Source organism: Sinocyclocheilus rhinocerous, unplaced genomic scaffold (assembly GCF_001515625.1).
Source record: "Sinocyclocheilus rhinocerous isolate Xijiao unplaced genomic scaffold, SAMN03320098_v1.1 scaffold1382, whole genome shotgun sequence".
Taxonomy (NCBI): Eukaryota; Metazoa; Chordata; class Actinopteri; order Cypriniformes; family Cyprinidae; genus Sinocyclocheilus; species Sinocyclocheilus rhinocerous.
The window spans coordinates 729,627-742,269 of NW_015657958.1; the positions used below are offsets into that span (position 1 = coordinate 729,627).

A 12,643-nucleotide genomic window follows, 5' to 3' on the forward strand; every position below is an offset into this window, starting at 1 on the left:
CTTAATAGTAATATTACCAACATCTTTGAAGCAGGTTTGTGTTAAAAATTACAACTGTTTTCTTACCTCCTGGATGGGTAAAAAGCCATCAACATTTCTCATACGAGGCAGATGAAAGACTAAAAGTTCAAATGTCAATGATGAATGTCATAATCACTTTTAGTTTAGACCTGGAGTAATTTAAAGTCTTTAGCTATTCTAATGGTGCCTAACATTTGAACTTAATTTCTCTGTTAACTGTCATCTTAACGACATTCTAGCTGATCACTTCCTCTTCTTACCTCAAGGTGGCGCAACTATCATTTAAAATCTTAGGAGTGTCCTGATACAAGTTTGTAATGATTAGTGTATAGTTATAGAGAATGTTTACCAAAAAAAACAAACTTAAGTGGCTTTATCTGATAATTAAAATACTAAGTGTCTGCTAACTTAGAAGTAATATAATGTCTACTTACTGCATGTGTGATGATCACCACAAGGAGTAACTGAACTAAAACTAGCTCCTCTGTGTTACTAAACTAATAGGAAACAAATAAAAAAATAAAAATGTATGCTTATTTGATCATTCTAGTAAATGCGGTTCCCGTCCAAAGTTCTATTTATTTTATTTTTTTTGTCTGTGGCTCATGATGTAACTGAAACTTTCATTGCTATTAATTTAGAATCTTTCTTATCCAAAGCTTACAGTACACTTAATTCAGAGACAGTCCTCATAGCTAGTGCTTTGCACAATTACAGGGAATCCCAGTAATGTTCCAGTTTATAATTCAGCCTTCCAGTTTTTATATCTGCAATCCTTGGATATCCAGATCTTCAGCCTCAAAGCTATTATTTAAGGCATTAATTGATGAGATTAGCTGTCGTTAAATGTCCTTCACATTCGCATTCCAGTTCTCTGAAATGGCACAATAGGATCAGTTGGACAGGAAATCAATTGATGCCCGCACCAGTCGGCCGGTTGCCACATCAACAGCTGTGACTTTGATCTCAGTGTCTCCAAACTGCATCGTCGTGCGAATCTCCCTGCGTTCAAACACTGATCCTTTATCGTTATCACCAGCGCTAGCTGCCACTGCCCCTGACTCAAGCAGGTCTAGCGTGATGGCACCACACTTCCTCACCCCGGGGTTGGTAATGTAGGTTATGTCATCAGTGTCACTGCAGTAGATGTTGATGATGATCTTTCTTTGTCCCATTCTTGCTGGAGTGTAGCTCCGCCTCACCACCTCTCCCAAGGCCACCGATTGATCAACGCTTACAAAGCGGTCCAGGATGTCAGTGCACCATTCACGGCCATCTTTTATGAGAAGCTTATCACGAGGGTGTCGGCCTTCCACAAAGCGGTTCAAAACCCCAACACCGTAAGTTAATGGGCAACGGCGTACACGGACAACAGTGGGGTCTAGACCAAACAGGACTGCACCCTTGAGGATGGTTAGACCTACGTCATGTGGAATTATGATACGGCAGTTTCGCCCTAGTGCATTTTGTGCCGCGCGTTGAAGCATGGGCGACTCTGCAAATCCTCCAACCAAGAAGAGAAAACGCACACCCTTTACTTCCTCCTTCTGCATCAGGTTCTCTGTTAGAGTGAGAGAAAGCGACAAGACTTTAGAGAATTGACCACCAATCTGCGGTTTGGTGTTTGTTTGAGAGACAGTGTGTCTTACCAATATGTTTTATGATGTTGTTGATGGTCGGCTGGAAAAGCTCATTCATGGCTTCCGCAGACAGCCTCAGCATCCCTTGAGATGACCACTTTATAAAATTCATACTGACAGAAACATCACACATTGTTAGAGACACACTCACATTTTCAAAGATATAATAAAGCTCTCAGTCAGTCAGACGTACTTGCTCTTGCGCAGGGCAGTCTCCACACTCTGCCCCCGGTGTCGCTTGTAGAAGTCAATGAAGGAAAAGGGCAGCGAGATGTTTAATGAGTTGGCCCGGCCAGGAGCCGCTGTGCGCTTGCGGGCTTCAAATGCAATGGTAAGGTCCACCCAAGCTGCTGGACGTTTAGCTTTAAAACTCTCAATGAAGTCAGCCCCAAAGATCTGGCACAACATGGCCTCAAAGGCAAGATCCACACCAACTGCTCCATAAGGACCCCCTGAAAGAGAAACATGTATGTACCATTTAGGATAGAGCTACATGCCACTAGATTTGCATGCTCATCTCCTATATCCTTTGGAATAAGTGATTGATGATCAATCAGGACGTCCTTCACCCTCTGGAGTGAAATAACAGGGCATGGCTAAAGTCATCACTCAAGACTGACCATATTTGATTTCATTCTGACTATGGTAATCATGATTTTACCTATTAGGACGTGCTCCTGGATCAACAGGTCTTGAAAAAACAAGTCTTAACCCTGACACCAACTCTAACCATTAACTATCCCTAAAATCAAGGGGAAATGATAAACTAATAAGAATAGTGGTTGAACCCTCAACCACAGAGCACACAGCCTAACGTTTCCCCTAAACAAGCGGTGTCCAATCCTGATCCTGGAGGGACAATTTTATGTAGAGATTAGCTACAACACACCATCTTGGAAGTTTCTAGTGATCCTGAAGACTGTGATTAGCTGGTCCAGGTGTGTTTAATTAGGGCTGGAGCCAAACTCTGCTGGAAGGTGACCTTCTTGGAGCAGGTTTGGACAACCCTGCCCTAAACCTGTAGAATCCAATAGGTTGAAGTTTGTTGTCCCAATGATGTGTACTTGAGATGTCATTGGGTGGGTGTGTCTGTGAAGTCCACAAGAACTTGAGATCTTAGGTTTCAGATGGGTGCTTATATGTGCCCTTGGTGTGTCTTTTTGCCAATCCCACACAAACACATCATGGCAAACACTACCTGGCAGTCAATGTTGCATTACATCACCTAAGTGTGTGCTTGGAGGAGGAGTGACAGCTTGAGGGCAGTTGATCCAGGAATATGTCCTATTTGGCTGAATTGAACTTGGTTATTCATGACTGTTCACTTTAGCCATGCATCATTTCACTCTAGTCCTGAAGATCTGTGAGGTGAAAGTCTTATTGGAGGTAGCTGTGTGTGTGTGAAGGAGTCAGATTTGGTTCTCAACTAACCTGAGGCTTTGTAAAGCTCCTTCAGAGTGCCCTGTGGCTGCTCAATCTGATGCACTGTCAGATCCACTGTCCCACCACCACAGTCTGCCACGATGTACCGGTCACCTTTGAGAATACACAGTTAAACTTATTCAGTCATGGGTTTCCTGCTTAGTAACTGTTACTAGACTGTAACAAGACTTGTTTAAATAACACCCTTGTTCTTCTCTCTCTCTGACCTGCTGCAGTCAGGAAGATCTTTTACCAAACAGCCTTCAGACATTGATGATACAGTCTGAGATAAGAGTGGCTTAGCTTGGCTCCTGCCAACTGACTTTACTCAAGTACACAGGAGTAGAGAGAGGAACGTGTGTTTCTTGTTTGTTTACAGTGGTGTAATAACTCAGTTTCACGGGAAATGGCCTCCTCTTTGTGTGTCGATACACATGTGTGCACCATTAAGAACTGCAAGACACTATGAGAAAGCAAAGGAGATCTGTATTTTGAGTATTGTGTGAGTTAGATTGTAATAAACTCGATCCCTCTCTCTCCAGGAAACATCTGGAGCTAAAGATCTGATTATTTTGACCCAGCACCTTGTCATTGTGCCAGTCATGCAGAGAGCACTGCACGCACACACACTGCAGCCATGCGCTCAGCTAGTAATAACATACCAATGATTGCTCCATAATGAGCGTCTCTTACACACATGCAAAGCAATTAGAGTCATATAAACAATATTATATACACATAAGGAACAAGAAAGTGTGATGGGGGAAATCATATTTTAAGAATGGAAGATTTCATCTAACTTGTCATATAAAGTAGCTCATTACAATACAATGCTGGAAATTATTACTTTGGGATGTATTGTTATGACTTTTCAATTTTGCTTGCCTGTTTGAAATCTTTTTGCTGGTCTATTTGTGGTTATTTCAAAGAATCACAAATAAAAAAGACATGTCTTTATTAAAGCATCCTCATGTTTAATTTGTCACAGTATCGACACTCTATATGTCCTACGGGCATCAAGATGTCTGTTTCAAACGAACTATGTCTGAGGACAAAATTACTATCCATAGAAATTAGCTGAATATATATATATATATATACATAATAGAAGTGATGATGATGATCTAGCTATGATGATAGCTAGATGTGAATCTCCATCTCTCACCTGTCTGCATCTCAGACCATAATTCTCCAGTACCACTCTCCACCAGAAAAGTTCGGCTATGCCTGGCTCTGCGGAGCTGCTCGCGTGCTGAAAGACAGATTGTTTTCCTTTAATCTGTGAATCACTCACACAAGGGCAGCATTAATCAAAACCTTATCACATTAAAGCCAATAAACTCGAAACTTGAGCGTAAGAGAGAGGGAGAGATTGCAGTTACCTGGATCAATAATAAAGCAGCCTGCTAAACAGACCCTGATTTAATGAACCTAAAGCCTTTGTTTATAAAACATGATCTTTGAGATGTGAGCACAATTTCCTTTAAATATTGCTCTTATACCTAATAAAACAGGCTTGTTTCATGGCTGTAGTTTTATAGCGGGTGCTTTTAGTGAATAATGACCTGCTAAACTAAAAATGATCTCTGCTTCACTTTGGGGGTTACTAAGGCTATACTGGTTGCTATTTTTCCTGAAGAACTCTTTTTATGGACTGCATTACTTCTAATATTTCTTTTCAGGTACAGTCTGTGAACACTGGAGGACATGCTGTCTTACATTCCCACAGCTTGCACCAAACACACAGAGAAGAGAAAACTTAACCACACTTTTGGGACAATCTGGAACCCATTACAATATGAAACAGCATTTGACAAAGACAAAGACAGAAAGAAAAAGTAAAAACAAACCAATTTGAACTTTAATTACTCTAAAACCCATGTGATTTGATACAACAGAGACAGATAAATAATGTGCCCAGGCACAGTAAAACCCAATAAGTTCAGATAAACATTTGTGGAAACCAATTACCTCAAGACATTTAAGTTAACTAACTCATAGATTGAGTTAGTACAACTTTACAATTTTATTTTGTTCTACTTTACAATTACAAGAACTTTACAATTTTAAACTTCAATTTAATCAATAAACTAACTCATACAGATTGTTTGCATAAACATCATATTAATATCAACCTTTATGGTTATAAGATAATAGACTCAACTATGGGCACATTTGTATCATTATAGTTTTAAGATCAATACATAAAAAGCAGCAATGAAAAGGCATGGTATCTAAGAAAGTTTTTCTTTCCTCCATAGAAGTGTAAAGAAAAAAGAAGAAAAGAAAAGAAGCTTAAGTGTGTTTGTGTCCCTTGATTTCCTGTGGCAGTAAACATTGTCCAATTGTAAAACATGTTACATTTTGGAACGTACATTTGCTCACATACTTCTGAATAAGTAAGCAAGCAAAAATGCAAAAAAGAATGAAAGAACAAAAGAAATCATCCAGGGAAACTAGTGTAAGCAGTGAAGAGGAGGGTGAGCTCATGGTCCACAGCACCTTGTTCCAATTATGATGTGAAATGTGTGTGTATGAGTGTAAGTATATTTTGTTTGAGTGTAAAAGCAGGAATGAATAATAGTGTCTACAGTATTTATTTATTTTTGTATATAAATGTGAAAAGAGTGTTTGTAAAAGAGTACCATTTTATCTTTTGTCAAGCCCTGATAAGAAAAACAGTGTCAATCCTTCAAAGAGGTTTTTTCAGCTCTGTGACCTTGGGGGACACTCACACCTTCAAGAAAATGTCATCTCTCTCTTTCTGTCTTAACCTAAACCACATGCGTTCATACTCACTAAGACCCACTTGGTTCTGAGTCTTACCCTAATCTGGCAAACTCTGTGCATAAACCCTCACATTCCCACAGAAAACAAAAAAGTACTCTGTTTTCAAAGGATGAAAAACAATCCTGTATTAACTATGCTTTAGGCATGGTTCCCATTTAATGTTTATAGAGAAACGTTATACACTCAAAGCAAAAGATTTGGACTCCTTCCCAGGATCAATCTAAGAGCTAGTGATATTGTATAATGCTAATAGGTTGAGAATAAGAAAATACTTTTCTTACCTTGCCTAAAACTGGAATCAAAAGGGCGGGACCCGTCCACATCTAAACCATTAGTTAATGGTGGTTGACTGAGGTCAATAACCTGGTGTAGACGGAGCTTCCTGCAGTAGATGGATGCAGCCTCTGGTTCCAGAGCTATGAGGAGCTGCTCAGGAGAATCTGGAGTCATCAAACCTGCCTATGATAAGATGAGCCTTAATTAATAGTGTTTGAGTTAACATTGAGTAACTTATTCTAAACACCAGTTCAGTATCAAGTGCTTCCAAGGGTGAGTTTAGTTCCTGAATGAATCAGTGTTTTGAATACATATGACCCTGGCTTTTTTTGTGTGTGTGATTTACTGTTTTCTGCATAAAACCATCCTTCATAAGGTAAAGAGCATTCTGTGAAAATGCAACACTGATATCTTTAATATTGACTGAGACCATGTCAAAGATTGAAATCATAGTGTAATTAATGGTTGAAATCAAACTTTGATGCTTGCTATCTCAGAAATAGATTTTGAGACTTTAGCCTGGATTTCACAGAGAGGGTCACAAATCAGTTAACTGAATGATTAATGATACAGTCACTTTTTTGGTTCCTGAATGAATCAGTGTTTTCAATGAATTGGTTGAGTAAATAATTCACTGACTCACTCATATAGATAGTAATTTGTTTTGTTCCTAAACGAATCAGTGTTTTAAACAAATTGGTTGAGTGAGTGATTCAATGACATGCTCATATAGAGAGTCACATGTTTCTTTTCCAAATGAATCAGTGTTTGGAACAAATTGGTTCAGTGAGTGGTTCAATGACTCACTCAAATAGACAGTCACATGATTCTTTTCTGAATGAATCTGTGTTTTAAACAAATCAGGTAACTGAATGATTTAGCGAGTCACTCATAAAGACACTTATTGTCACCTACTGGTGTGATGATGTAACCTGCACAAAGCGTTACTAAAAAAATCCCCATCACTAATACACCAACTGATATAAGTTCATACCAGATGATGCAAGCACTATTGGGTTCTTTTGACTTGGGACAGTTATTAAACACCATAGCAAAGCCTTAGCAACCACCCACACCATTCTAGCAACCAAGTAATAATTTGCGAACAACAGTCAGAACACCTTGCAACTGCATAACAATACCCTGGCGGCAATACCCACTACACTCTAGCATCAACTGACATTTTTTTATGAGCAAGTACTGCTTACATTTTTATCATAAAACCTGTAAGCAATGAGCACAACTGGTAGCAAGGTAACCAAAGTAACAGAAGAAAAGGTATCCACACATTTTGAAAGTATCAGTTAACTGCCCCAATTGGTCATGGAGTTATGATGGGAGATGGTGGGCTGCCTCATTCCCCCTCTCTTGCTTGGCTGGGACAGGCGTGGTTTCCTGTGTTTGTGTGCTGGTCTTTTGTGTTGTTTAACCTCTGTGACACTGCAAAGAGGAAATTAACCTGCCTTACCTCTAGTAAGGTATATAGAAATAAAGATCTGATGCTACTAGAACAAATACTGTTCTGACATGAGCCTGTTTAATATGTAGAGCTGTTGGTTGGTTTGGGCATAAATTCAAGGAGATTTCCGTGGACTTAGAGTTTGAGCAGCTGGTAGTGATCGAATCAACAGTATTTGTTCTTTTATGGCAGTTCCTGCACTGTTGATTGTTGTATGGCCTGAGATGTACATATTGTGCCAAAAATAATCTCTGTGATTGATTTCTTAGTGATTTGCTCATAGGGATATTTACAGCTCTGCAATACAGTATATTTCACACAGGCAAACACACACATATAAAATGGATATCAGGTTATTGTTCCCTCTTGGCACACTATACCTCTCACGCTCATACAAAAGTCTTTCAGTATTCCCATTTACTGTATGTGTACAGTGACTTTTGCATTCTTTTTCATATACGCACATTTCCTGAACTTCACTGGGGGGCTGCAGGACACCATGTTCAATGTGGGAGTATGCATTTGTGTATGTGTGCATGAGAGAAGAAAGAGAGAAAGAGAAAAAAAGAGAAAGAAATTTGAATGTGTAATTTCAGATCAGTTATCCTATACCAAATATGCAGCTTCTCGCATGAACTGCTTGGCTGGTTGCCGCCACACCGCAGGAACAGTGATGACCCATCGTACTTCATTACCTTCCAGCACAGAGAAAGACTGGTCCTTCACCTCCTGAAAAACACACACACAGACAAACGTTACTACTTTTCCTACTCTTATCTAAACTACATTCCACAGATAACATTTTCATACGTCTATTAGTTATTGATATCCTTATTTCCGTTCCGCTTTAAAAAATACAGTGATGTGTCGCACTCGTGACCCCCATGCATGGCCGGAGGTTTGGTCAAAATCTCCATGTTAATGTTTCCCACAAGCCTTCAGGGGCTCCATGAAGAAGGAGGAAGAAGGTTTGGGTCCAGCCAAGACTGACTACAGATTGGCCCATAACCTCCACCTCCCCCAACCCCTACTCTTCACAGAGACTGGATGTGTTCTTGTATGAGTGAAGGAAAAGTGCATCCTGAAAGATTTGGACCGAAGCCACAACACACTACTGCTCTACATTATGGTGGTTTATGTTCAGTCTGGCCCTGCAGATTTATATTGCACAACTAATATAGGCAACAAATGCCTAAATAAATAAAAGTATAACCAAGACAATAACAGCACTTTAAAAAAGTTTCACAAATGTTCAAATAGTTCTTGAGTAAGTACAGTACAATTATGAAGAAATTATATACAGGTATCTTTCTAATAAAATACATTTTAAACATATTGGAAATTCTGTATTTAATATCCATTTATTCTCCAAACTTCTTTTCCTATGTAAGGTTGTTGGTATATGCTGGAGTCTATACCAGCTTGTTGAGCCAAAGTCTGTATTTAATATGGCAGTGGCTATATTGCACTAAATGTAAATAGCGACAGAGTCTATTTACACTAAGTGCAAATAGCAATACATGCTATTTACACTAAGTGTAAATAGCGATGGATGCTATTTACACTAAGTGCAAATATCAATGGATTCTATTTACACTAAGTGCAAATAGCAGTATGTTTTAGCGATATGCTATTTATGCAAAGTGCAAATAGATTATATTTAGGCCTACACTGTTAAAAAAAATAGCAGGATTTTGCTATTTATAGCCTACTACTTATTACAAATAGTGGCAATAATATGCACCTCAATATTGCAGTACATTATAAATCAGTATGCAATAAAAAGTGTAAATTATAATGTTAATTCAAATTATTAAATGGATGCCACCTTTTTGGGACAATAAAGCCTTCCCTATACCCTAACCCTACCCGATACTTTATTTTCAACTGTTTGAGTATTTCCTTCATTTTTATTGAAAATAAATGCCTTTCCGCTGTGATATGAGATTTGAAAAGGGAGAAAAAAAGTTTGGCAAAAGGCGGATTCAAAATCAAAAAACTACGACACGCGTTTTACCATCTGCTGATAATTGATGGTCATCTTTTGTAGTGTTGTCTACCCCAATCACACGTTGGTGGGCGGAGTTACTATAAATAGCCTCTGCCAACAAGGCGGGCTATTTGCACTTAGTGTAAATAGATACTCCGATTTAATATATTATCTGTATATATATATATGGATTGGATTGCTGGATTGACTTGAATTACTTAGTAAAAATAATATACTGTATATTTTAAATTTGAAAGAATTAACGTTAATAGAAATAAAAGTAAAGTTGTGGTGGTGGAGCAACAGTTTACCCTACAATACCCTACCCTACCCTACAAAAAATAGTACCTTTTGGGGTGCAACCACTTGTCACTGGGGCAGTACCCTCATAAAGCATTAATACCCTTTAGATATATGAATCTTAATATAGTGTATTTGGCTCCATTAGGGGTTGAACGTATCTGTCACGGCGCGGTAAAGGAACACACCGTGTAAACAGGGGTCTGGGTCCAAATGCAGGCTTTTATTAACTGCAGGGGAAAACAAAGTAAAAACCAAAACAGAACACAAACAGATCTGAGAATCCGACACAGGCTCGAAACAGAAAACGGACTCTGACACAATACGGCCACGTAGAGCTTGCATCAGTCCCGTAACAACACTTAATAATCCGCCCAGAGGGGCGTGGGGAAGGCGTATAAATAGCCCTCAGGATGGGCAACAGCTGTGTGTGTGTGAGTGTGTGCACAGGTGTGTGGAGTCAAGGTAACGGCGTCCGGGAGGATGGGAAGTGGCGACCTCTGGTGGTGAGAGGGAGAACACCAGACCCAGACCCCTGACAGTATCCTCCTGAACTTTTGTTGAGAACTTGTTTAGTTGACTGTCTTTGTACTACTTTGCCTCTGTTTTGTGTGTTTATGTTCACCTTTAAAGCATGTTCTCTGAAGAACCTCAAGGCGTGAGCAAACACCTCAATAGCCCGGACTCTTCTTCCACTAACAGACTCCAGCTCGGTCTCCATAGTGAGATCCTATAGAAAGTAAGAGAGTCTGCTGCAGAAATTCTTACAAAGATGTGTCATAAATAATACACCCCCCTTATGCTCTGCTTCAGACAAGTAGATGCATTTTTTGACAGTGGTGTGATACCTTATGACACAAGCTTGATCCCCCTAAGCTGAGCAATTACTCTACCTGAAGAAAAATATACATCAAAAACATAGTCAAGATATGATAGATGCTCTGCTTACACTGGTGCTGTGGATTTTCATTTTGAATTTGTCAAAGTAGAGCCAATGCCTGGCTTCCTCAGGGTCAAGGTCATGATAGCTGTCTCGAGCTGCAAAGCCAAAACTGTGGAACCGGAGGTCAGGGGTCAGCAGTAGGCAAGTTGGACTCTTCTGATTGGCTACACCAGGGTCGCCACCCTCCCACCGTCTGTTAAATATTAAAACGTAAGGAGAAATGTAGGGTAAGAAGTGGATTGGGGAGTTATAATAACTTCAGGTTAGACAATGTTTTTGTGCTGATGTCATAAATACCTCATCATGTGAATGGTCTCAGGATCTTCTGTGAAACTGAATGCATAGCCACTGGAGGTGGTGCCAAAATCTATAGCAACAACCACAGAAAATGGACAAGCCACACGCGGTCTAACCTCTGTCCGCTACATAGGGAAAGGAAGAAAAACAAGGCAGACAGAAAGAAAATAAATCTATTGCCTTATCACTTTTTCAAAGGGGTGGCTTTACAAAAAGTTCTCCCTGGTACGAAGAGTAGCTGACCCCACCTTCTCCCTCTTTTCTCTTATCTCTAGATCATTTCCCTGACCTGAGTGTTACATTGACCAAACACCTCAGAGTGGAGTGTATCATGTATAATTTTCAGGTCATGGTGGTCATATCACTATTTTTTCAGTCATGTAAAACTGATTTGTACTGATTTGTGTTTAAAAATGTGAGATGCAGGGCAGTGTAATGAAGAAAAGAAATGTAGAGGATCTAAAGGAAATTTTTTGGTAACACTTTATTTCGATAGTCCACTTTAGACATTCTATTAACAGTAAGTAACTTTGCAACTACATGTCAACTAGCAGTTAGTAGAGTATTAGTAGACTGTCTGCTTAATATCTTCTAACACTTTCTTTGTCAACATTCTACTAACCCTAAACCTACCCTAACAGTCTACTCTGAGAGTTAGTAGACATGTAGTTGCAAATTAATGAGAATTAGTTGACATGTAGTTGATATGTAGTTACAAAGTTACTTATAGTTAATAGAATGTCTAAAATGGACTATCGAAATAAAGTGTAACCAATTTTTTTTTCTTTTAGCACTTTTTAGAACACCGTGTCATGCACAAGAAGCTGCAAAAGATGGTCAAACATGTCTACTGCATGTTTACATCATAAAACAATGGACGAAGTAGCACAGTGGAACACAAAAAATAAGGTGACATTGGAATGGGAAAAAAGCGAGGTCTTTTTTAATTAAAGCTAAACACATTTTTAAAAGCTTCTTTAACTTCAACTTCAACTTCAACTGTTGTGTGCAAGACACTTCAAAATACACAAGTGCAAGCATGGAACAATATAAAAGGAGGGAACTGAGACGTGTTCTGTGTGAATGGCTCCTAAGGGTTCGTTCACACAAATGCGTTTGTGCATAGAAAAAACATGAGACGCAGGCATTGGAAAGGGAAAAAACAAGCTCTCAGGATACGTTTTTTAAAAGTTTAACTTCTGTTAACTTAAAGGGGCCATATGATGCTATTTCAAGTTTTCCTTTCTCTTTGGAGTGTTACAAGCTGTTCGTGAATAGATAAGATCCCTCAAGTTGCAAAGACTAAAGTCTCAAACCCAAAGAGATATTCTTTATAAAAGTTAAGACTGGTCCATGCCCTCCTAAAACGGCTCGTTCTAACACGCCCCCACATATCTAGGTCACTATGTGGGAATATTTGCATAATGCGCCCAAATGTGCACGCAAAGAAAGAAGGCGTGGTTTCAGTAACCGCAGTTAGTGTTGAAGCAGCCATGTCAGGGAGA

At 39.2% G+C, this 12,643-nt stretch overlaps 1 protein-coding gene across 1 annotated transcript in view; it reads right to left on the reverse strand.

Annotated features, from left to right (window-relative positions):
* Positions 1–220: 220 nt before the first annotated feature.
* The window catches only part of hspa12b (heat shock protein 12B), an 18,246-nt gene continuing 5,823 nt past the window's right edge, over positions 221–12,643 (reverse strand). Inside the window, exons 4-13 of the mRNA XM_016529809.1 lie at positions 11,139–11,263; positions 10,848–11,034; positions 10,524–10,628; positions 8,221–8,337; positions 6,155–6,332; positions 4,249–4,335; positions 3,093–3,197; positions 1,855–2,113; positions 1,671–1,774; positions 221–1,582 (exon numbers count right to left, since the gene is read on the reverse strand). Coding sequence (XP_016385295.1) covers positions 915–1,582; positions 1,671–1,774; positions 1,855–2,113; positions 3,093–3,197; positions 4,249–4,335; positions 6,155–6,332; positions 8,221–8,337; positions 10,524–10,628; positions 10,848–11,034; positions 11,139–11,263 — 1,935 coding nt within the window. The 3' untranslated portion in view covers positions 221–914. The remainder of the gene's footprint in view (positions 1,583–1,670; positions 1,775–1,854; positions 2,114–3,092; positions 3,198–4,248; positions 4,336–6,154; positions 6,333–8,220; positions 8,338–10,523; positions 10,629–10,847; positions 11,035–11,138; positions 11,264–12,643) is intronic.